General features: G+C 44.1%; 1 protein-coding gene across 13 annotated transcripts in view; it reads right to left on the bottom strand.

The window, feature by feature from the left end:
* Positions 1-26,149, bottom strand: part of LOC128323928 (myomegalin-like) — a 207,932-nt gene that overhangs the window by 51,318 nt on the left and 130,465 nt on the right. For 12 of the 13 annotated variants that reach the window (XM_053247878.1, XM_053247875.1, XM_053247874.1 and 9 more), the window contains 11 exons: positions 24,844-24,984; positions 24,322-24,403; positions 22,377-22,468; positions 21,659-21,775; positions 20,951-21,088; positions 20,396-20,508; positions 19,855-19,982; positions 5,237-5,325; positions 3,916-4,130; positions 2,986-3,370; positions 1,855-2,023 (listed from right to left, as the gene is read on the bottom strand). In XM_053247878.1, the coding sequence (XP_053103853.1) occupies positions 1,855-2,023; positions 2,986-3,370; positions 3,916-4,130; positions 5,237-5,325; positions 19,855-19,982; positions 20,396-20,508; positions 20,951-21,088; positions 21,659-21,775; positions 22,377-22,468; positions 24,322-24,403; positions 24,844-24,984 (1,669 nt within the window). Of the gene's footprint in view, positions 1-1,854; positions 2,024-2,985; positions 3,371-3,915; positions 4,131-5,236; positions 5,326-19,541; positions 19,983-20,395; positions 20,509-20,950; positions 21,089-21,658; positions 21,776-22,376; positions 22,469-24,321; positions 24,404-24,843; positions 24,985-26,149 lie in introns of those variants that run through there. The other variant, XM_053247882.1, reaches the window with a different exon arrangement.

Raw genomic sequence — 26,149 nt, 5'->3', positions numbered from 1 at the left:
CACCTCCTGTATTCTACCAAAGACAAACAGGAGGTTGTGGTTGACAGGAGTCGACACTGACTCAATGGAACACTTTAATGTATAACTAAGAGCATCTGCGCGCTCTTTGGGGCCTGATGTTCTCTCCCCCTCCTCCCCCACTCTCTCTTGCCCTACCCCCTGCCCCCTCTCTTGCCCCCTCCTGCCCCACTCTCTCTTGCTCCTCCCCACCCCACTCTCTTGCCCCACTCCCCCTTCCTGCCCCACTCTCTTGTCCCCCTCCCTCCTGCCCCACTCTCTCTTGCCCCCCTCCCTCCTCCTTCCTCCCGCCACAGCCAGGTCCTCCTTACCGGGGCAGCGGCGGGCCGAAAAGGGCCCCACCACCATCATTCCTCCTCTTGGGTGGCGAACTGGGAAGTCCCGCTGCCCGTTTCCCTCCCACTCCGGCCTCTAACGGGCGCTGGGGCATTACCTTTCGCCGCCTGCTATCTTGTGCTCCTCTCCCCTTGCCTGGGTCTGGCCGTCCCGCTGCTGCTTCCTGCTCCCGGCGGCCAGGCCCGGTGTGGCTGGGCTGCCGCCACCTCTTCCATACCCTGGCCTGGCCAGGCCAGGCTGTCCAGCTGCCTCCGCATCATGCCAGGCTGTCCCGCCGCCTCTGCCTCCCGCCAGGTCGGACTGCTGCCGCCGCCTTTTCCATTCCTGGAACAGCCTCCGCCTCCCAGAGGCCAGCCAAGGCCACCTCCTCTAGCCCTTTTTCAGCCACCGCTGTTTCCATTTTTCCTTTCCCCTCAACTCTCGCTGGGCCGGAACTCTCGCAATATGTCATGAGAGTTCCACCGCCAAATTGAGGACACACACCGGCTAAGAGAATTAATTATATAGATGACATTTTTGGTGGAACCAGAAATTGGGAAGGGAGGCAAGTGTCTGTACTCCCAGATAAGCAGCTTGCTCCTCCTGCCATCCCCTCTGTTTGCTGGATCCCTGTAGTAATTTGAAAGAAATGCACTTTTCACATGCTTGAGCAACTTTTCTTTAGCAGTTACTCATGGGCTCACTTTCATATATGTTTAGGATGGCAGCATTAATGTGAAAGGCACCATTATTTTTCTTTCAGAGACCTCAGGACAAAGTTCACCTTAACTGAAACAAACTTTGCCTCACTGCCCCTCATTTTTTTCCCCCTGATGCCTCCCCCCCTCCCGCCACTTTTAGCAATGTAAGATCAGTGATAAATGATGCAAAGGAAGAGAAACCTGTAGATCACAGTGATTGTATCAAGTGAATATGTCTGCTTTAAAAAGCTGTGCATTTCTCAGAGAATAGTAGAGGGACAGTGATGCTTGGTTCTTAATTTAATTACAGGTTGAGTATCTGGTCTGCTTGGGACCAGAAGTGTTCCGGATTCTGGATTTTTCCAGATTTTGGAATATTTGCATAATGAGAACCAAAACTTAACAGATGCCAACAGAGCAGGTGCCAAACTGAGCAGGGAGTGGAGGAGGGGGGACTTTCCCTTTTCCCTCTAGCACCAAAGCGGGAACATAAAAAACATTAAAAAGCTTCACAACAAAAACAGGGCTGCAACTAGAGAGAATTACAGACAAAACCCCTGTCACTAACAGCCTTCTGAAATAAGTAAGTTTGGACTGCATGTTTAGAAGCAGCAAAAATGGGAATCTGCGAGTGAGTGAGCTCAGGCGTTTTGTTTTTTGTTTTGTTACAGTGTGGTGTCTGGATTTTGGAGCATTCTGGATTTCGGATGTCCGGATAAGGGATACTCAACCTGTATATCTATATCTATATAAGAGAATGAAAGATGGATAAACAATAAGGAGATTTGAAGCCCACAACTTTTAGTGTCACAACACTCACTGAGCAGAGTCCGGTACTGTTCCAGCTGTGCTGTCTGAGCCTGGATGGTAGCCTCTGAAACCAGGAGCTTGTTTCGCAGCTTGTGACATTGTTGTCTGCACTGAGGCAGCTCTGAGTGGAGCTGCTGGCCTGGTACCGTAAACTGCTGCCAAAAGCCGCCGCCTCCCACCTAGGAAGAAGAAGAGACAGGTATCATCAGGAAGAGCACCTGCACGTTGGCATGCAGAAGGTTCCAAGTTCCCTTCCTGTCATTTCCAAGATAGGGCTGAGAGAGACGCCTGCCTGCCTGCCTGCCTGCAACCTTGGGAAAACCGCTGCTAGTCTGTATAGGCAATACTGAGCTAGATGGACCAAGGGTCTGACTCAGTATGAGGCAGCTTTCTATGTTCCTATGTTTATCACTGCAACTATAAGTGCTTGAAACATGTTTTACAGTATGTTTTCACAAAGCAGAAAGTAGAGATTCTGCAGATGCCAGAGCATAAATCCCATGCTTATGAAAAGCCACTGCAGACACATTAGGGTGGTTCACATGATGATCACTACGATAGGAGATACCTCCTACCTTAGTCTGGGAGCCATGTGTGCTCCTGATATTTGATAATCTGAGAGTGGAAAATGAGGTAGGAGGGCTCCCTCCTACCCCGCAGGTATACCCAGCCACTGAATGAGGTAGGAAGGAAAGTCCTCCGAGCCATTAGCACACAATCACAGAAGGAGCCTCTGATATTGTTTTCCCTTCACAGACAATCAAATATGGAGAGTATGCACAGCTCCCAAACTAGGGTAGGAGACCATAATGTGAACTGCCCTATGGGATGAACATGCCTCAAATATCAGCAGCTGGAGATGCCAGTAGGGCTCCAGGTCCTGGAATTTTCCTCCATGAAATGAGGCAAATGGACCACTGCTGGTTGGTTCCCACATTGCATTCAGCTACAGCAAACCATGACACCTATATTCCTGGCTATGAACAGCAGCTGGAGCCAGACCCATAAGCCTAGACAACTGCTCTGGCACAGAAGTTCAAAGAGCAAACACAGATAATCTATGGGTGGGTCATGGCTAATTGAATGTGGACAGCTGACGGTGTAAGCAGACCAAACGATCTTCAAGTGAACCCAGAGTTACCTGAGTCCCTGCGGGGGTGTGGGATGGGCTGAAGTCCTCAGACTGGAGCTGTGGGCAGTGCCATTGTGGGACATCATTGTGGAGAATCCCCTGGGAGGTGCCCTGCTTAGCCATCCGCAGCTGTTCAATCATCTGAGCCATGCTAGCAGTGAGTTGGGGCTTGCAGATGTCTTCGCCTCCTGGGTTGTTCAGAGTCAGCTGTTCTTTGAGAAGGCCAATCAAAATCTCTGAAGTGTGCAGCTTCTCCCGCAGCTTCCTGACTTCCAGCCTCAAGTCCTCTTCTTCCTCCTTTTCATCCTCATTCTCCCATCCCTCTGACAACGTTGCTTCTCCAATCTGTTCCTTGAGCTCCGCATTCTCTAGACACAGGCTCAGTAGGGCCTTCCTGTAGGGACACAGGAACCATTCTCTAAATGTCTATAGTTCTCTGTTTTGTTTTGTTTTTAAATTTATCTTCTGTACTTCTCACCTCAGTGACAAACATTGTGATGACTCAGGACTTCCCTATTGCCCCCTGCACACACACCCTTTTATCTAGCTCTAGCTGAGTTACTCAATTCAAGCTTGTGCTCTCAGTTTGACTTGATCATGGTGCATGTTCAGCACCCGGAAAGATCAAATGTGCTAAAAGCTGGATGGGGGAAAGGGATGGAGAAGGCTTGAACCTTGAAAACACTTGCAATCAAAAGACTGAACTTCAGGGTCTTTATGGTAAGAGAACTGCTGACTGGTTTGGTCCAAATCTTCCATCACAGACTGGCACAAATTCTTATAAAACAGTTTGCAGCTCTCACAAGTGTTACTTACCACCCCAGGAAAACTGTCATGTTGATCTTTACTGAGCCCACCGAAAACTCAGCAAAGAGCTCAGCAAAGAACTCAAGCTGTTGGACTCCAGCAGGCTCGCTTTCTGGGACCAACCCAGCTTACCTGATGTGAGACACTGAGGAGAACCCAGCTTCCTCAATCTGCCCCTTGAGATTGTGTAACTCCTCTTCCAGCTTCTTCTTCTTCTCAAGAACTTGCTGAACCTCAGATTTTGCAGAAAGCAGTTCCTCCTGCAGAATGATTTCCTGTGCCAAAGAGGCTGGAGCAGGACAGCTGGAATGGCCCACCAGGCTGTCATCAGGACCTCCCTTAATGCTCTAGATTATGTAATTAAAATAAAAGTAGTTACTCCCAGAGGGCATGGAGACTCAGTCCTGGGGTGAGCGCCAGAGGCTTAGTTGCTAAACAAAACATAAGTACACAGCATCATCGTGGCGACTTCTGAATCTGGGGGTTCTCTGACACAAAGTTACAATCTGCACACAGCTTAACAGTGAGGATGTGTAGATGGACTGTGGACTATCTAACCAGGTAAAGAAACCGAAAAACCCTGAGCAGGCATTCTTAGTTGTAGCTGTTTGCAACCTGCTTGCTTCAGAATGCAACAGGAACTTTCAGCGGGTCAATACGATGTGCTTCAGAAGGCCACTTGGGACCTTCCCCTGAATGCCACTTGAATTCCATGGAAGCAAGTCAGGATATAAATGTCATAAATAAATCCTCTATGCAGGGCACACCAGACCTGGAGGCTGTTTTCAATGCTAGGACTTAGCCCCGGACATCTTTAAAAAAAATGATAGGCACATGCCAAGTGTGCTTCTCTCGACTTATAGCCACAGCCCAACCCCACACATGCAGAATAAGGGATAGGGTTTCCAGGCAGGCTTCAGGGGACCAAAAAAAAAAAAAAAAAGCTGAAGCATCTTTCAGTCAAAGTGGGACGTGGCAAACTGGCTATTGCCAGTAGAGCTCTCCAAGTGCATAACTTGATTCAGACAGACAATAAAGGAAAGCGATGAGTACTCAACATTCAGGGGTAGGAATTTAGGAAGAAGCACTGCTATTGGGCTTTCCTTGTGTGCCTTTGGGCTTTGTCTCTGCTGCACTGCCTTGGCATATTTGCTGGCCTTATTTGTTGTACCATTTTTTTTAACCTAAGGTATATTCAATTAGTTCCTGTACTACCCTCAGCAAATTGCCCTAAACTCATTGCCCTATTAGATCACATTGGCAGGCAGATGAAAAGGAATGAATTTCCAACTGTTTCTCAGACCACCTCAGGACTGCATGGCTCCCAAGAACAAGACAGACTCTTCAAATGCCATGTTGTGCAGAGGATGGTTGCCACTTCGATTGAAAGTCCTTGGCATCAGAGCCACTGCCCCTCTGGACAGATGCCTTGCTGGTTGGTTCTCTGATTCACCTGCTGCTCAGCAACTCTTTGTGCCTCCTCCTCAATGCTGTCTGTGAACTCAGTGCTGGCATCCTCAGCATCCTCAGTAACTGTTGGACCTGGGAATGACACCAAAAGGCAGAAGCAATCAAAGAGTGGGTCTTTAATAAGTCTGCCAGTTTAGATGCTGCACTTTCTACCCATTAGCAGCACCACTGCCATTCACTCTGGGTACAGATTGAAATAAGGAAAATGTTAACTTCTCTTGGGCCTAAAGCCAAGTCCTATCCGAAGTATCAGACTTAAAGGTCTTTGCCCTTTATGATCGGTTCTGCCTATCTTTGCACTATAGTTGCCCCTGTTAAATGGGCACTTAGCTTCCTTTTTAACAGAAATTGTTCTACCAGAACTGAGAAATTTAAATACAACCCCAACAGACCCTTGCTAACTGGGCAAAGAGGAACCTTTGAAAGTGGTGGCTTTCTTACATTTAATAAGAGGAGAGCAACTGTCCTTATTCAACCTCAGCACAGCACCCCTCCAGGGACTGTTGTGGGTGTCTTTCTTGTGTTTAGAGTGTGAGTGCTTTTTGGGCATGGAACCACCTTGTTATTTTTTGTCCTGTATAAACTACTTTGAGAACCTGTTATTGAAAAGTGGAAATAAAGAATAACAAGAATACCATACCAACAGTGCCTGAGGTTTGGGGTTTCAGAAGCAAAGTGAGCCCACTTCAAGCAACCATATTTTGTGAGGTTCCTTAACAAAAAGTGTAGAGCAGCAGAATGAAATAGCATGTGGTTCCCAAGAGATAGAAAATGGCAAGCTCTACTCACTCGTCTACCTCAGTAGAAGCCATCCTCGATCCGCTAGCATCCTCCATCAGAGGCAGCCTTGGGGCAGTGCAATGTATTCTTCCCTGGCCTGAAAGAATGTACTTTCCTCAAAGCATCTACCTTAGACTTGGATGCAAGCCTTATCACAGCTCCTCCTGGTTGCTAAGCAGAACATCACCCCCAAATATCATTGATAGACACCCGTGTCTCCCTGCCAAAAGCCCCAGGGGGAACAGGGCCTCTAAGCTGGGCCACCCTGCTAGGATATTCCTCCTTTTGTGAAGCTTGCAAATGCTAAGTTGAAGAAGTTCAGTACACACCACTGTTCCACTGCTGTCAAATTTGGGACATTCGCCTTTTAGATTGTACATATTTGTCTATGTTTGCAACCCATCTTTTGTGAATTAGGTGATTAATAAAAACATTAAAACAAATTAATTAAAACAATAAAAATTTCATACGAAAATTGTGCTTATGTTGCATGATGAGCTTGTGCTCTCAGGCCTTAAACACCCACCACTGTCAGCTCTTGAATTACTGGACATCAGTAGAAACAAATGTTAATATGTTTTTTTGCAACAAGGTTAAGGAGGGCTGGGGGTGGGGTGGGGCAGATAAATACTTAAATTTCCTAGGACTAGTGTCAAATTTCCCAGCTCTAAACAAAACTAAATTGATATGCAATTCCTAGGTGTCAGCAGAAAATTTCTAGGTGCCTACAGGCCAGCAAGTTCAACAAAAGGTTCAGAATATGAGTGTCTGGTGACTGAACCGAGTGATACATTTATGACTATCTGGCTGCTAGAGACCCCCAAGATGTGTGCTATTTAATTTATTCATAAATTATGTGAAGATAGGAGTGAGCAATAAAGTGGTCAAGTTTGTGGATGTCGCCACTTTTTGCAGGATGGTAAATGCCAAGCAGACTCTGATGAGGTTGAGAAGGACCTCTCCAAACTGAGTGATAAGCAACAAAATGAATGTACAGAACCTCTCTCACCAGCTTCAAAATAGGCACCTTGGCTCCTGCTCCATTTCCAGGCACAATTCAAAATGCTGGTCTTAATTTTTAAACGCTCTACAAAATACTAGCCTATGGACTTTCTTCTACCTCAGTGTATATCTTTTTTCTTTTTATTTCTTTCTTTACTTCTTTTGGTCACACTCGTTCCCCAAGATCAGAGGTAGGGTAAGTGGGGATTTAAGAAAGGGCCTTCTTGGTGGTGGCACACTGTATTTGGAATTATGTCCCCAGGGAGGTTTGCTGCAATCAACCTTGATGTCTTTTCTGCTTCAGGGCAATATATCTTTATTTGCTCAGACCTTTAACATCTTCTTTTAGGTTGCACTTTTAATCTTAGTGTGGCGTTGGTTGCTTTTAATGTCATTTGATGCAGCTCTGCTGTTACTTAAGAAGCAGGTATAAATATTTCAAGTAAAAATAAATAAAATAGCAAATGGAGTTCAATGTAAAGGAGAATAAAGTGATGTATGTTGAAGCAACACATCCTAAAACATATGCCTTGATGGGGTCTACAGTGATGACTAAGTTTAAAAAGTCTGGGAGTTGTGACAGAGAGCACTTTAAAGAAGGGTGCTGTGGTCATGAAGAAGGCAAACTCCACCCTAGGGATTATTAGGAAAGAGATTGAAAATAACCATGGCAGGTATAATAAATGTCCTCCTTATATACAAGGTGTAGTCACATCTTAGCATATTGGCTGACACCCAGAACAGCATACTGCCAATGCAGCAGGGGCAGAGCCACCATTGCACAAATGGGTTCAAGGAACCCGGGCCACCAGCCATGCCCCTGTGTCTGATGTCAGACACAGGGGCATTATTTCACTCGCAAACAGGGGCATGTAGCCTATCCAGCCAGCGCCATGTTCTCAGTGCGGCTGGAACAGGTCTCCCTGCCTTTTAAAGGTGCTGGCTGGATTTTGCTCATAAAGGGGGCTGTGCGGCCCCGTTTGCGAGCAAAACCAGCACCGTGTTTGCAGCGTGGCAGGGAGAGCAGCTCTGGCTACACTGTGAACACAGTGCTGGCCAGACTTAGCTCGCAAATGTCGCTGCACGGCCCCATTTGTGAGCTAAGCCACGGCCCCTGCATTTCACAGAAGATGTAGGGGGTGTGGCTTAACCACGTGCACTGCGTCTTATGTCAAATACTTATGTCTGATGCAGGGGGCGGGGCTAGGGCTGCAGTGGCAGCCTGAACCTAACATCTAGCGGCATGCAGTGCTAGTCCCTGTTGCTCTCCTTAAAGCATGTATTTTGTGCAAGGACACACATACTTTCCAGAGCTTGACTGCACTCTGGAAGTGCTCTGTTACAAGTGGAAGCATGTTGTTGAGGGTCAAATGATGTGTTTCCACTCTAACAGAGTTGGCTGGTAATTTCTTTCCCACCTCCCAGAGAAAGATAAATTTCTTGGGTAACCATTACACTTGGATAGTTTAATTCATGTCTCTGAGGCTGATAGGGGAACAGGCTATATCACGCAAGCCTCAGCTCCTTAACTGTAAGTCTAAAAAGACTCTTTTGGAGAGTCTACACTCGCCAAAAGTAAAGAGAGTGTATTTTACTCTCCAAAGAAAGACTCCATTTTGCATAAAATTTGCATATGTTTATTGATATTATGTATGCATATTTTGATACAAATCGGATAATTTGAACCAATGTGAAGCAGATGACCAGGTGAGCCTACTGTCTAAGTGCTGAGTTTTCAAGGCCCCTGCTTCTGAACCGTAGATTGCTCTCCTGGTTAGGTTTACCAGACTCTGTCCTCCTCCCCCACAGGTCACTCAGCCTGCTCTCCACAGACAGGCCAGCAACATCACCTCTTGGCTCGAGGCATGGTAGCCAGCTAGCTACTGAGCCAGCCTCTTTGCATGTTGGTACAGCAGTGCATGCCCAGTCTCCCACTTGCCTGCGGTTCTCTGTGACTACAAACACTTATATATTGCTTTTCAACAGAAGCAATAAATAAGAAAAATAAATAAGATGCTCTTCTGTCCCCAAAGGGCTCACAAAGAAACGCAAAGTAAGTTGCTCTCCTCATAATAAATAGAAGAGATTTATCACTGTATGAGGTGCCTTTTTACTCATTTAGCAGGGGTAGCTGATAATTGAGTAAAGTTAGTTAGCTAACTGCTAACTTCTCACTGCCGCCGCCACCACATGAAGCAAGCAAGCTGCACCTGCTGGGCCCTCCTATCCATGCTCCTGCACCACAAGGCTCTGCAACCTGCCACTGAAGCAGAATCTTGGATGGATGGTCAGTAGGAAGGGGAAGGAAACAGAGGGAGAGAAGCTGCTCATGAGAGCAAAGAGTTCTGAGTGAACAACATGTTCTCCAGAACCTCAGACATCACAACACATGCAAAAAAGTAGTTCAGTCCCCAAAATAGTCTCTATTCCTCCTAATGCAGCCCCCCTCCAAGTCATTTGTTCCCCCAAATAGTTGCATGTCCTCTATAAAAGTCCCTAGTTGGCAACCCTAGATGCTGTTTTCATTTCTGTCTGCTGGGGAAAAGTCCACTGACTGAGTTTCTGTCTGCCATGCAGCAGTTAGATATAGAGCAATGAGCATAGTGGAAGCAAGTGGAAGCAATGTTTCAACTATAAACATTACTTCCACCATGCCTGCTATATTTCTCATTTTTGTCAAATGAAGTTATGCCTTGTTTTAGATCCAAGCACTGAGGTCTGCCTCTTTGTTATGCCTGGCAGTGCTAATGCAGTATTTTAAACTTTCCTTGTTCTGAACGCATATATGGGATCCCCTGTTTTAAAAAGCAAGCAAATTCAATTAAAGGGGGGGGGGACTTCCGTTTGTAGGGAGAGCTATGGGTGTGGCAGCTTCAGCTGAGGTCCAAAAAGTGAGGAAATTCAATGGCCGTTGATGTTCAATAGCCCATGAGGGCATGAAATCTGATGTGCAGTGTGAGATATTGTACTGGTCTACAAAATGATAACCATAGAAACACAATTTGCATATGCTTTGATCCGCTACCTGTGTAGGCTGGTGGCAACAGCAAATGTTGGAGATTAGTGTTACAACAGGGGATTTGGTAACATGTGCCTCAGAAAATATGGTGAGTGCTGTTACCTCAGCAGGCAACAACAAATGAATGTAATTGTTTACTACAATATAAAACAACTACAATTAACAAAAGATAACTAATGGAGGACCTAGCCAAATTATGTTTCCATGGATATGATTTTGTAGGCCAGTACAGTATCTCAGACTGGACATCAGCTCTTATTCTCTCATGATGTAAACATCATGGCCCATTGAATTACCTCACATTTTGGAGCTCAGTTGGCACACTCTCACCCAGTACTATCCATAAAATCAAATTCCTCCCCCCTTCAATTGAATATCCTCTAGTTTAGGTTTTTGTTTATCTTAAAACAACAGCCACGCAGCATCCCGATCTGGATTGGGACCCCAACACAGAAGTAGCTGAGGTCTCAATCAATCCTTTAAATTTCACACGCTTTCCCCACCAAAAGTCCTCCTCAGACTTGCTATGGGTCCACAAAGATCAAATACCTGTGTTCATACCCGAGTCCTGGTCTGGATTTGGATCCTCTCCAGGTTATTTTAAGTTTTGTGGGGGGGGGGGTTAAGCTAGAAAATTACACTATTAATGTCATGACTAGTTTGTCCTTCCGTCTGGGGAAACCTGAGAAAAGAGGGATATCTTTTATGTTTCAATATAAAAACAGCCCAATGAACATCAGTAGGAGGTTCAGTGGTAATCTTGTTTGTCCTTTATGAAAAAATCCAAAAGCCACAACCTGGTAATACATTTATTAGGATCAATCAAAATGACAAAACTGAGAGTAGTAAGCTTGAGGTCTTCAGAACTCTTCATCAAGCTGAGGCTGGATGTTTAGCAAAGCAGAAACAAAAACATGGGGGCAGGAGAGGGGGAAAGCTGGGCATGATGTAAGAGCCTCAAAGGCTGTTGTTTATAGGAGGAGGAGGAGTAGTAGTTATGCAGGCTTACTTTCCATTAGATTAGGCTCACTACATGCCAGAAACTGATTTCTGTACCCAGAGAGCTTTGGGGACAAAGAAACAATAGATGCTCCCCCATTTCTAGAAAATAGAAAATCTAGCAGTTACTCAGTTGTCTCTAGCAGAAATCAAGGCACACGGGCCCTTGTTAGGTAGACAGCAGCAGTAAAGAGAAATATGGTTGTCTTCATATTAACACAGCTGGAAATTAATTTTAGGTGGTGCAAGATGTGTGCAACATTCACAACAGAAACAAGTGATTGGACATGAGGTATAAGCCTTATTCAGACATTATGTTGTACATGTTTTTGAGTGAATGACTGTAAATGCATACATTTTAAAAATGAAGCTGGGTAAAGACCCTTTCAAATAGATATGGATTGCAAGTATAGCACTGTATGTGTGTTAAAAATAATGCATGAATAGTTTCTCAATCACAGAAACACCTGCCATCACAGTTAGTTTGCCTCTTCAGACAAGTCCTCTTCAGATGTTACCAGAAAATGATGGTGTACCCACATACACTGCTCAAAGCAGGAACAGAAATCCCTCCTGTTGGCACATAAATAATCTTCTCCCCCTCCTGCCCCGCTCATGCTTACAGCATTTGTCTGAAGAGGTACACACTGTAAGCATGATGGTGGACACTTCCATGCATGGGACACTTGGGCACTTGAGTCTCACTCATGGAAGTGCCACCATCATGCTTACAGCATTTGCCTATTCAAACAAATGCTGATAGTGTGAGCGGGGCAGGCAAGAGTAAGGAAGATTGGTGCGCAGGCAGGGTGGAACTTCCATTCCCGCTTTGGACTGGGTCCTTGGGTACACTGTCCTTTTGAGGTAATGTCTGAATAGGATTACAAACATTCCTATACCCATGAGCAGCGCGGGGGGGGGGGGGTGAGGGGTGAGGGAGAGATGATCAATGGACTGAGATTGGACTTCTGAATACACTTTCTACGCTTGTACTCACAGTGTCTTTTCGATAACATTTGATAAGGGCTTTTTAGTGGGAGTAGTTCACACTATGAGTTCCACTCAAACTGCCTAGCCCTATTTGGAGTTGAGTCCAGCTTCCTTCAAGCTGAGTCTGACTTGAAATGGGGGTCACAACCCACACCTACTGCTATCATTTCTCCCTGCCTTTCCCCCTACCAAAAAAAGCTATACCTTGAGGAAGGGGGAGCAGGGGAACATGTCACTTATAGTTTTGGAGAGGCCTCATGGCCTCTCCTGTCTGAAAGAAGCTTTCTGCCACCTGTCAGCACCAGGGCTTTCCTTAGGGCAGGACAAGCAGGAAAGTGCTCAGGCCCCACTCTTGCTGCCACCATTAAAATTAACTGGAAGGGGGCCTCCACATTGGCTGATTTGCTCCAGGGCTCTGCCAGGACTCTTTAAGGACACTCCTGTTACCTGTAGACTCCAGAGGAAAGAGCTGTGGCATGCAAGGACAATGCCGTGGAGTAGAATCAGGAATATTAATGGGTTAAAATAGATCTTATTTACTGAGAGGCAAGTGCAGGCAGCTTTCAGTGCTCTTGCTGCTGGTTATTTGTTAGCCCTGCCTCCACTCCAGGAATGGAATAAAAGTAACAAAAGCATCATTCAAAAGCTGGCCTGGGTTAAGGAATGGATTAACCAAAAACACTATATATCACCCCCACCCCACCCCTCCCAGGATAAAGTTGTTTTGTGTGTTTGTTTGTTTGTTTGAAGCTTGAGGAAGGTGCGGGAAGAAGCTGCGAATCACTAATTGTTCATATTGGATGTTCAAAACACCCCTTTATGTTAGTGTTCAGCAGGGGCATATCTAGGGGTAGGGCAGGCAGGGCACATGCCCCGGGCACCACTTGAAGGGGGGTGCCATTTTTCTAAAATTAAAAAAAAAATTAAAATGGCTGCTGAAAACAAAATGGCCACCGTGCATGCTCAAATGGCCTCTGTGAGGCCCTAGGCCATGCCAGGCCTCGCAGAGGCCATTTGAGGATGCGCAGTCGCCATTTTGTTTTCAGTAGCCATTTAAAAAAAAATATTTTTTTAAAAAAAATGGCCACTGCACATGCTGAAATGGTCCCTGAGAGGCCCTAGAGGCCAGAGAGGGGAGGGGAAACCTTTTCAGATCCCCCCCACAGCCTTTAGGAAGCCCCCCAAAGGGGCTACAGGTAATTTTTTTTAAATTACTTAAATTTTTTTTAAAAAAAATAAAATATATATTTTAAATTAATATAATATAAGTCACTGTACACATATTCAGTTTGGCACTATGTATAGAGAGTCAGATGGGTGTCAGATGTTTGGACAGGGGGCGCAATTTCAGTGCTTGCCCTAGGCACTATTTTCCTTAGATACGCCTCTGGTGTTCAGCAGGGGTGAGCAAGAGGGAACTCAAGACATCTCTAAAGGAAGGCCAATCAGGAAAGGATTACAACAACCAAGACAAAAACCAGTAAGAGAAAGAACAGATGTTTTTAGTAGTATCAGGGGAAAGAATAGAATTAACCTTTGATATGAAGATGATGAAAATAGCATGATTTGGCAAGAAAGTAAATATGAGGAAAAGAAGATAAAATAGAAACAGATATAACACCTAGAAAGTAGATTATGAATTTGAGTGGAAGAATGTGTAGGACATCCATCAAGGAAGAAGAAAGAGCTGGACATTGGGGCAGAGGGAGACTAAGAATAGTTGAGATTAAGTTTGAAATTATGATGGATGTATTAGAGACAACTGTTATGGACATCTCTAATCCACATTAAAATATTTAAGTAGTACTACCACTGCCCCTTGTTTATATGTCTCAGATTTACACCCCCCCCCCCCAAATACAACCTTAGCATTTTCTCCCAAGAAAATGCTTAGGTTGTATTTTTTTATTTTTTATTTTTGGTAAATCTAACTACCATTAGATTTATCATTTAACTACCATTTTTGGGAGCTGGGAGCTTTTCAAAAAAATTTACTCCAGCTTCCCTGCACTTGGGGCACATTCATACCAAGGAGCAATTTACAGCAACTTCAGTAAAACAACAGCAAGGTGTCATTCATACAGCCAGCAGCATTATTCAGCCTTTTTCTTGACAATTTGCCCTTAATTTATAGTAAATGTGTCCTTTAAAAGTTGCACTTTAAAAAATGCTTTGCAGGGATACTCCATAATTTCTGTGGAGCCATTTGGAAAGACGAAGGGATAAAGCTATGAACCCTGAGATGGAGGTATGGCTTTGGGGAAGTGTCTGCTGCCACCACTCTGGGAAGACTAGTTTCCTATGCCCTGAAGTCAACTTCTGTCTATTCATTTATATTTTTTGTCTTCTTCTTTAATTAAAAGGAAGAAATTTTTCCCCTCTGACTCATTTTAATTAAGACAATTATAGAAAGAAAATACCCCCCCCCTCATTTTTAAAAAATAATTTGCTGTTGGTCTTTTGTAGCTGCCACTAGACTCAGGTTTAAAAACAACAACATGGGGTCAATGAAAAATAAGAAAAAACATCATAAGTTGGGAACAGATGTCCCTCAAGCTCTGAAACTGGGTACAGTTATAGCACAAAATGGCAGGGCTCTGTGTATTGACTGAAGTGAATAGGTCAATGTATAGATTTTTTTTTTTTGAGGGGAGGGAATGTGTCCCACCTTTACCCCCCTTTCCTGTTGATCTTGCACAAGGCTGCCTGCCATCTAGATCTAGCCTTATGCTAGTTCAGGGCACAGGAAACCCACAGAAAATTATTATTTTTTTGAAGTGTCAAACATTTTTTTGAAGATTTTCTATAAAATAGTAAAGGAGGAGGTGGGGCGCTCTACCTCCCCTACAACCCTATTGGCCAGAAATGGGTGAAAAGGTGGGGAGTATATGGTATGAGCAATCCCAGGTTTGAAAAAACATAAGGAACCGTAACCAACCCTAATAAAAAGTAGCAATGTGAACGGCTCCAGCTTTAGTCTGATTTATGTTTATTTATGCTCAATCCTGCTTTATCTGCTCTCGTTCGTACTTAAGCTACTTTCCTCTCACAGGAAAAGCTTCATAGCAGTTTCCTGTACTGAGCAAGAGGTTGGAGGTGGAATATCTCCAAGATCCCTTCCAACTTCCAAATTATATTTTTCTATATAACTCCTGCAGAGGGGTAGGAATATTTTGCAACATCTTGTTACAGCGTCCTACTTAATAATAAGCTCCAGTCTGTCTGACTTTGGAAAATATGTTTAATGCCCAAATAGAACATGCATTTTTGTTGTGACTGTTACATAGAACGTAATTGTGTATTAACTATAGACACGTAGACCCTGCTGAGCAGAGAAACACCTTTCAAGCGCCATATGAGGCAACTATCACTGTTCAGTCCGGCAGTGTCCCTCCCAGTGGCTGTTGCTGGTGTCTCCCTTTTGTGCATTATTTTGGAATTAAGAATCTGTCTTCATTCTTTTTTGCTATGCAAAGCACATTTTTGTTGAAAAGTGGTTTACATACTTTTAATAAAATAAACATTTTCTGTAGCACCCTAATTTTGCCACACACACTCCATGTCAAGATTTATGTGAAAAGTCATGAGACACATAGCAAAAAAAATTTCAGTATGTTTTTTTCTTCACCATAATGCTGCAGGGGCAGAATTTCCCCTTTGTACTTCTTATGGCCGCAGGAACCCTCTCAGGGCCCAGGTCGTGACACTAGTTGAGGGCGACTAGGAAGCTACTACCACCTCCCCATCATTAGGCCCCATTATTGGGCTCACAGTAGAATGTGGAAAAGCCTCAAATCCTCAGCCATGTTTAGAAGATTTTTGCCAGTGCTATCATGGTACTGGATTATGCAGAAGCCAAAGAGAACAATGTCATTTTCGGGTACCAGTGCATCCATTTCCCACATGGCCACTGTGTTTCAGAAAGCCAGGGCATGTTCTACTGTGCCTTCAGCCATTTGTCAAGCCTCCTAAGAGGCACACCATTTTAAAATTCTGTAATTCATCCACTTAGTAGAAAATATTTTTGGGTACAATCTCACCTGTTTTTACAGAAAGACTTACACTACAAGTAATCTCCAGAAGCAAACTCAGCTTAGGAGCTACACACTGTAGCTGTCAGTGCCATTTTATTAGCCTGTATTGTACAGTATATCCTATACACCAGCCACTTGTAGTAACCCCTGGGAAGGACACAAGGAGTCAGAAATGACTTTGCAGAGCAGATCCCAGAAAATATTAGGTAGCTCCACTGAGGTCTGACATACCCTCTCCAGAGCTGACTGCAGGGCACTTAGTCCCTCTCCCCTCTTTAAGAAGCATAATGGCCATAAGGATGCATCTTCTGACCATAATACAATAGACACTGTTGTCTGGATCTCTTCCAAGGACTTGACAGAAGCTTATTTGAACATCATAGGTTAGTTGTGTACTGTGTCAAAGATATTCTTTATTTTAAACCTGGCACAGGAGTCAGTCAAGTTTGGTTCCAGCAGAAGCAAAGTTTTACGCTTTCTGCAGGATCAACCTAGTGATTAATATTCTCATCCATAATTTTACTCTCTTCTGGCCTTCAGCTGGCAATTTGCAATGCTCAAATTTCAAATGCTAGGTAGCATTGCTGTCACTTCACTGCAAGTTGTCTTAGGATATGATGTGTTGTTCTTTGCTTGGAGATGTAAAATATACTAGGAGTTTCATGTTTATTATTAGAGGTTTTAAATAAAGTAATTCATTTATTTCCCAGCCTAAGGTGTGAATTGAAATATTCATATAAGTGGGAAAGAAGAAAAAGGGTGAACACTAGCTGAATGGTTGTGTTAAGCAATCTTAATTGTAGGACAAGTAATATGTCCCCTTAGTGTCTAAATTCTTAACTTTACTCCAGCTTTGGTTTACCACACTTTTAGATCATGCATTTCTTGTGACAACATTTCTAAAGGGTTGCTTGGCTGTCCAATCTTAACAAGATCAGGCTTTACTCACAAAGAAAAGGAATTCCTATAATAATGTGAACTTACATTTAATCAATCACTTTTAAAGATAGCCAGGAGGGAAACCCATGTGGCTTGAAGTTTCCCATCAAGGATCAACACACAGCTGATTCTAGGTTTGGCCTTATTTAATACTATTAAAAGGAGCCATGAAAAATCAAATATACAGGCAATATAATAGAGATGTGCCAATACTCCAAGAGTGGCACACTTCAGAAGAGAACAATGAACGCAGCTAATAGCTAACAAGTTTTGATGTAGTGATGAAGAGTAAAAACCAAGCTTCTTCTGGGAAAGAGATGGAAAAAATCACTATAACTGAGGAAAATGGGAAACAGTGCCGTGAAAATAAATACAGCACTCAGAACTGAAGGCAGCAGCTACTATAGCATCACTCAATTCAAGAGGTAGTCCCTGTGAGAGGACTGTTAGCCAACTAGAAGAAATGGGCCGGTTCTTGTGCCTGTAACAGCAGTCTAGTGTGTTGAAATCAGATGATGTTTTTTTAGGTGGAGTTAACACTTCACTAACTGCTAATGTCTGCATACCAAGCCACACCTACAAGAGCTGGTTGAAATGGCAACCTTATTTTATGGGTTGTGTAGAAGAGAGGATTTGAGCACACAAATCCTCATCTATCATATTATTACAGTAATGAGAAAATCTGTGCTCCCCCAAATTTACCCTTCCTGTCCATATAAAAAGAGCACCAGAGTCTGCTCCTTTTTGCATCAAAAAGTCCAATTAAATACTCATGAGCGTGAAACTGGAATGTAGCTGCACACAGCAAACAAACATTGGCACTTTTAATGAATATCTATGTGACTAATGCTATGTTCTGACCATGTGAACTATCACACACAGAGACAATTTGGCTACAAAGGACATCAGAATACTTCACACCTGTCAGAAGAGATCTGGGATATACATACAGATAAATATATTCACAACGAGCAAGCAATAATGGAATCTTCCTAAACTAGGAAATGCCTATATGACTTGCACAGCACATGCACTGTTCTACACGGGTTTCCAGTTCTTTCTATAATTCAGGAATTGGGGAAGAGACACTTAAGTTTCGGCAGATGATCTGATTAAATGATTTCGACCAATGCTGTGCCACCTGCTTCACACTAGATCCCAGGAAAGATAACGAGAAAAAAAGGAGTGGCCTCCTCTGCAGTCTCTGGGCCACCCTTAAATAATCAGTTGATATACTGGTTTGACAGAACATCTTTGCTGCTTTTCAGTTAAATAATTTAGTTTTGTAGTGCTGGAAGTACAATAGTTGATGTAGCCCTTCCTGGAAAACAGCAATAAGAATACTACCTTACTGGATCAGATCAATGTCCAACTCTCTCCCGTGGTGTCCAAGCAGATCCTTCTAGCAGCTCACAAGCAGGGCAGGAAGGCAACATCCCTACCTTATTGTCTGCTCCCAGCGCCTGGCAAATCAGCGGCATCTAGCCTCTCTGACCAATACGATTCTAGTTTTAGCACCCATGTTTAGAAGACCCCGATAGATCTGCTCTCCAAACCTTTTCGATGCTATGGCAGTTAATTTCATATATTAAGATGTACTGATTGATGAACAGCAGCATGAATCAGACTATGCCAAGCAAGGAAGCAGTGGCAATGCAATTACAAAGCCTGAAGGCAATGCGTTTGAGGGTGTGTAGCATTTTGTCTCCATAGAAGAGATGCTAAAATCCTATGCCATTCCAAAGCAAATACAACTTAAACTTGAGTTATGTTTATGGATTCTTTAGGGGCTGGAACTCCTTTTCCCATTCTAGCACAACATCATGCCTTTGACTGACTAAGCAGTGGTTTCCAAGGGCCAGTCCACCACAGCCCACCATATCAGTCAGCGGGGTGATGATGATGATGATGATGGAATAGGCATCTCCCAGGGTACACAGGATTAAGTTAAAAGTGGGTTTACTGTGGTCTGCTGAAAGCCAAGTTTGGGCTGAATCCTGCACGGGAATGCAGCTCCTCTTGACCCATTCCATTTCCATAAAGGGCTGATGGGGCTTGGAGTCCACACAGGGATTTTTCTGTAATTGCCATGGGTAGAGATGGCTGTAAATAAGTTTTCTCCAGTGCATTCATGCCAAGTCTGGATTTATTGCAATCCTTCTTGGGTGAGAATTTGGATGCAGCCCAAATGGCTACTTTTTTGTAAACCAAGACCCAATTCAACTATTGAAAAAACTGCCTAAGCTTAACCTGAGAACAATTTACACAATTACTAGGAGCAAGCAGCATGCAAATTCTTAGTGTTTATTGCTCTCATTAAGGTTATGCTTATGTATATAGGATAATTTGAGGAGTCTGCTTTTTAAAAAGATACATCATGGAGTTTACTGGATGAAGATGTAGGGCAGGGCAGGACTAAAACAACAACACAACAAAAGAAGGCAGGGAAACCCATCCACCACTCCCAATAAAACTCACACATGTACTTGTGATATGGTTCAAAACAATTAACACAAAACCTGAAGGAAGGGGAGTCGGGAGAATCTTTATTTAGCCAAATAGGAGGGGAGGAGAAAGTGGAAGGGGAGAAACTAAAAGTAAATGATTAGATGAAGAAATCTGTTTTACAACCTCCCTGGCAGGATCACACCAGGAGTATGAGTGACATACATATGGCTTACTCAAAATGCTTTTTCCAGCAAGTACCAATCAGCCCTCTCAGTGTCAAGACAGGATGCTGTGTTAGTGATCAGCTCCCATCCTCAGCCAGTGGTAGTCTGAAGGCCAGAGCTCAGAAGGCATGCTTGGGCAGGACAGTCACACGCTCCTGTTCCCCACCTCCAATGCTATCCAGTGAATCCAGCCTGGTCAGGCGCTCCAGACTTCTTTCAAGAGCCTCTTCCAGTTGTCCACGGATTGCCTGGATCCTCTCGAGCTCCACTTGCAGAGTCTGTTCTTGCCCAGAACTAGCAAGGCCATGCAGAAAGGGAAGCATATTAGAATGGCTCACAACAGGTGCTCTCCTCACTCTGTATCCTCCAAATCGCACCAATAACCCAACGAGAGCCATTCCCTGCATATCTCTCTCAGTGACACAGAGAGGGTAGGCAAAGGCTGCATATGCAGAAGGTGGGAGATAATGGACTACTTTTCCAAAAGAACCCTTTTAGGATCTATGATTTCATAAACCAGCCTATATTCTCTTTCCATGGGTCAGCTGGTGACAATTGGGTGGCAAAGGGGGAGCAAGACAAAAAAAGCAAGGAAGTATAGTCATCACCTCTCACATTGAATGGAGCGATACAATATTCCAGCCCCCTACCTGAAAATGCCCCAGGAGTAAGTGTGGCTAATGGAGAGGAGCAGGGAATCTCCTCACCTGTCAGGATGAGTGTGAAATTTCACCAGAGTATCATAGAGCTGCTTTTCTGCTTGCAGAGCTTCATTCAGTTGATTCTTCTCTGCTGCTAATCTCTCCAACACAAGCAGCAGCTGCAAAGGTGAACATTCTGCTTAACTGTATGGCAAGTGTGAGTTTTACACAGACTAAATAGGAAACAAACTCCTGCCATGAGGCAGCTCCAACCCTATTGCTCTCAAGGAGGACCTGAGCTGCATCCCTGGAGCTCACTTCTCTCGTCTATTGGCTGAAAAATGGTCCCTCACATCAGTCAGATTCAGGTGCATCACATCACATACTCCAATCCAGATGGCTTCTATGGGCACTGAGATGAATGTTTGCAGGTATGGTAAACATTTAAGACAACAGAGACCGTGTAATGGAATAGGCAGGATACTGTGTTTGGATCAGGGATCAGAGTCCAAATGGCTGCTCAGTCCCAGCTGACTGGGTCATCTTCAGCCAGTCACTCTCTCAACCTAATCTGTTTACCTCCTAGGGTCCATTACATGACAGGACATTTTTCAGTCATACCTGCAGTTTTCTGCTTCCTGTGGCTTCCTGCCCTTGTGATTCCACTCTTGCTACCTTTTCCTGAAGTATCAAAACTTCCTGGGTAAGCCGCTCCATTGCTGGCATTTCTTCAGGATCAACCAGCTGCATCTGCAAGTCCTGGAAGTCAAAGAGAGCAATGATACTTTCTCCAAGAATGAGAAAACTCAATTCACAGCTATTGATCTTGGATCTATCACAATCCTTTTAATCAATGGAAAACAGAAGATATATCACACCAGAGATATCTTGAGTAAGGTCGAAAATAGGAGGCCTTGAATTAAAAATGCATCACATATCTTCTGTTACAACAAATAATTGCCTGGGATTTAACAAACACCCATTTTACATTAAACAGATTATGCTGATTAGGTTCATATGACATTAAGAGTCTGAAACAAAGGAATCCCTATTTTTTGATATTTTAGTGCAAGTGTAAAAATCTGGGTCAATGAAAAAAACATTTTATTATTTAGTACATTTACATACCGTCCCATACAAAGAAGTCCATAAAAATAAATCCATTAAAAACATTAACATAATTAAAACAATTTAAATTACAATAAAAACTCTAAAAACTGAAGCTTTAGAACTATAAACTAAAAGCCATGAAGGTCTATATTAGGAGTCCCTGACTGACATTTGCCATAAGAGAGAACTGGAAACTAGACATTGCTTTACTAAGCCCACCTTTATAAGTTCTTCTTTGATCTGGATGCTCCTAGTAAGCGATTCAACATCAGAGGCTTGAACTTGCAGTTCTTCCTCCTGGGAAGCCACCACAGACTGAAGAGCAGAAAGTTCCAGCTGCAGAGGAGAGACACCAGAGATTCAGTAATAATGGAGGGAGACCGTTTCAAATGAGGAAGTGCCAAATGTTGGCATTTCAGGCCAAAAGGCAGTGTCTAAGAACAGCCCAGCATAGCCTTCCTTTGACATGGATAGCAGATATTAAATACTGGTTCCTCAGACCTCATTTTCACCCTGCTCAACTGGGAGTAAAGGATCTCACTGCAAGTGAATACAAGGTTCCATCAGTCATAATGGCCTCACGAAGTAAGAAGGATTATTTTACTTCAAGAACAAGTAATGCATTCCACTGGAAGTGCTAGCAGCTCTAACTAAGAAATATTAGACATAGCCTAAAAACCCATTTCCAGGAAGTGTGGAACTAAAAGGGGATAAAACTTTGTGAACATTATCATGCCATTTCTGAGAGGCAGCAAAACGGACATTTCTATTGAACAGCAGCAGCAGTAGGGAGGAAACCCAACACATGGCATTTTTTCCACATAAGAAGGAGCAGCTCAGATCTATGGCAACTCCCTTTTCTGACCAGTTCATAGCCTGAAGGCAGGTCTGCTGTACTGGAAGTGGTCTCTGTCCCCAGACATCTCCTCAAACTCACCCTGCTTTCCTGTTCTTTTCGCATCAGTAGTTCAAGCTCCTCTTTGGCATGAATGAGCTGATCCTCAAGTCCAACAGTTGTTTCCAAAATGCCTGGAGAAAAATCAAGAGTCTTAGGCTGAAGTTACACATGACACAATCACATCCATCTCCCTCACCCCACATAATTAAAACAAACACACAACTGAAGAGTAGCCTCCATAGGCTGCAAATCTTGAGAGAAAAGCTGGAAATAGAGAAAGGCAGAATCTGAGCATAAACACAGCCAGAACAAAAAGGGTTAAAAATAGAGCTGTGTGCACACAGCCATCATTATTTTTGTCTTTTAATAATAATGATTAAAAAAACACCACCAACAGAATGGGGAGAAGAGATGCTTGCAAATGGCATGACGTATAGGGATGTGCATGGAACTGGCTCCCTTTGAACTGATGGTGGGGAGGGGGTGGCTTTAAGGATGAGGGAGGGTGCATTTACACCCCACCCCCACCATGCTTCCCCCTCTGGCACTCTACAGATAAGTAGTCCTGAGGGGCAGCAGCGAGGTGGCAGTCCCACAGGGTGGCAACATACCTCCCTGCCCCTTATTGCTTCCATGACCGGAAGTGCCTTGTGCACGTCATGGGTGCACGCTCACAAGGCACTTCTGGTCATGGAAGCAATGGGGTGGCAGGGAGGTATGCTGCCACCCCACGGGACTATTTATCTGCAGAACGCCGGAGGCAGAAGTGCACAAGGTGGGGTGGGGTGTTAAGAGCACCCTCCCCCATCCTTAAAGTCGCCTCCGGATTCGAACGTGGGGTTCCAAACCTCTTTGGCGTTCTAAGAATTGAATGCCAAACAGGTTCGTGCACATCCCTAGTATTTTCCAAACCTAGCTCCAGCAGTTTTAGTGAAAGAAACACTGAAATGCCAGTTGCCTTAATCAAGAATTCCTTGCCAGTGTGGGAAATGTTCTCCTTCTCTCCCCTCCCACCAAACTCCTGCTTCATCAAGAACACCACAGTATCCCAACTAATTCACCAAATGGTCCAAAATATATTGGACTTCCAGCAATATTGGAGCCCAAATTCTGATAGAGCTAATCACAAGGCCCCATTAATTGGTCTAGTACACAAGGTGAGGGGCATTGTGTGCTGGCTCCTATTTGCTTTCGGCTTAGAGATTCTTTCTTACATAAAGCAAAAGAACTGTGTCTGTACACACACACACGTACATACATATTATAATGCCTTTATACAAAACTATGGTTGGGCCACACCTGGAGTACTGTGTACAGTTCTGGTCACCACATCTAAAAAAAGGACATTGTAGAACTGGAAAATGTGTAGAAGAGGGCAACCATAATGATCAGGGGCCTAGAGCACCTTTCTTATGAGGCAAGGCTACAACACCTGGGGCTATTTAGTTTAGAAAAAAGATGACTGCGGGGAGACATGATAGAGGTCTATAAAATCATGCATAGTGTGGAGAAAGTGGATAGAGAGAAATTCTTCTCCCTTTCACAGAACACTAGAACCAGGCGTCATCCCATGAAATTGACTGCCAGGAAATTTAGGACCAACAAACAGAGGTACATTTTCACACAACACATAACTTTTGGAATTCTCTGCCACAAGATGTGGTGATAGCCAACAACCTGGATGGCTTTAAGAGGGGTTTGGATAACTTCATGGAGGAGAGGTCTATCATTGGCTACTAGTCAGAGGGCTATAGGCCACCTCCAGCCCCAAAGGCAGGATGCCTCTGAGTACCAGTTGTAGGGGAGTAACAGCAGGAGGGAAGGTATTCCCTCAACTCCTGCCTGTAGGTTTCCAGCAGCATCTAGTGGGCCACTGTGTGAAACAGGATGCTGGACTAGATGGGCCTTGGGCCTGATCCAGCAGGGCTGTTCTTATACTCTGGATGACCTTGGGTTCAACAGCAGAAGCAACATATGGACCAACCTTTCTCCACCTTGGACTTGCTGTCTTCTTCCTTGGAGATCATAGCAGTGGTACTCTCACCAGAGATTCCTTGCTTCAATGCCTATAAATATAAAGGACACACAATTTTTAACTGATATTTCATGGATTCTGGATAAAGATGTCAAGGAAACAGAAAGAGCATATTCCCAAATCAACAGGACTTGGATTCTCACTTGATTCAACCCTATCCAGTCCATCATTGACCTCAAGTCTAGAACTTTTACTGCATCTCCCAAATGTTAAAGGAGAGAGCCTTAGCATGCCCTGGCAGCACATGTGGCGACAACAGAGCCTGCTCAGGACAAAGCACCTTATCTGAATTCCCCAATTACTCAGGCCTTTCCTCCCCTCTCTTTCCAAACAAACCTGGTGTCTCCACGGCAGGCTTATTAATCGTGTTTCGGCTGACCTCTCTCTGTATTTGCTCCTCACCAACCCTCATTTCCTTTGCCCTGGTCTCCAAGTCCCTTCTTTTCACCACCAATCGCCAATCACTCTTACTTCAGACTGGTCCTTCTGTAGGAGTTGAGTCTTGGAAGCCTCCGTTTCCTGTCGAGGAGTCTGGCCCACCAGTTGCTGGCGCAGGACTTGCAACTCACAGCTCCTTTCTATTAGAGCTTGTGCCATCTTCTCAGAAGATATCTAATAAGGAAGCAATGAACGTTGAGAGGAAGCAAGAGCGAACAACTGGTGCTGGCACAGAAAAATGGCCTTAGCATATGAGCACTGCCCTGCCAGCAGTTTGTCACCTAGTCCAAGAACAGCAAATCATAGACAATATAAAAACAGTGGCAATCAAAATCCTGTCAAGGGTCACAACAGAGAACGCCTGTTCAGAAAGTTAAGTCTTTGCTGCCCACTGAAAAGTGAGCAGCCGTGGGGCAAACTCGCTTAAGTAGGTGTTCTACGGTTTCAGTGCCATGACAAAAAAGGCGTAGCCTGCTGAACTTCCACAGTGGCAGGGAGTCATGGAGCAGGGCCTCAAATAGATGATCTCAAGGATTAAGTAGATACATTTAGTTCTTTTAAAAGGTCGAGCTCAGCACTTGAAATTGAGCCCAGAAGCAGAGCGATAACCTGTGCCGACGATATGAAACTAGAGTTAAATGCTCCAATCTGCCCATTCCAATTAACTACCTGGCAGCTATGGACCAACTTATGCTTCTGAACTACCGCACACAGAGCACACAGAGCACTTCACAATAATTTAACCTAGAAGTGATTAAGGCATAGGAACACAGGAAACTGCCATATACGGAGTCAGACCATTGGTCTATCTAGCTCGGTATTGTCTTCACAGACTGGCAGCGGCTTCTCCAAGGTTGCAGGCAGGAATTTCTCTCAGCCCTATCTTGGAGAAGCCAGGGAGGGAACCTGAAACCTTCTGCTCTTCCCAGAGTGGCTTCATCCCCTGAGGGGAATATCTTGCAGTGCTCACCCATCAAGTCTCCCATTCAGATGCAACCAGGGCAGACCCTGCTTAGCTATGGGGACAAGTCATGCTTGCTACCACAAGACCAGTTCTCCTCCCTAGACCAGCTCTCCTCCCTGAGTGTCTGTTGTCATGCATGGCTTGTCAAGGAAAGGGTGCAGCTGAGGCACCAGCCAAAACTGGTAAATAGTACTCATAGCCACCCAGAAGAACCACCAAATTGTTAAGTGGATTTTAAAAAGGTAGAATAGATAAAAACAGATTTTAAAAAGAAATGAAAACATGGATTTTTAAATTTGTAAATAAAATACTAAATTTCAAATCCACATTTTTTTAAAAATAACATGGTTAAATTAAATTTCATCAAACACATGC

This window comes from Hemicordylus capensis, chromosome 4 (assembly GCF_027244095.1).
Source record: "Hemicordylus capensis ecotype Gifberg chromosome 4, rHemCap1.1.pri, whole genome shotgun sequence".
Lineage (NCBI taxonomy): Eukaryota > Metazoa > Chordata > Lepidosauria > Squamata > Cordylidae > Hemicordylus > Hemicordylus capensis.
The sequence above is the reverse complement of the archived record's forward strand: the minus strand, read 5'-3'. Positions and strand labels throughout refer to the sequence as shown.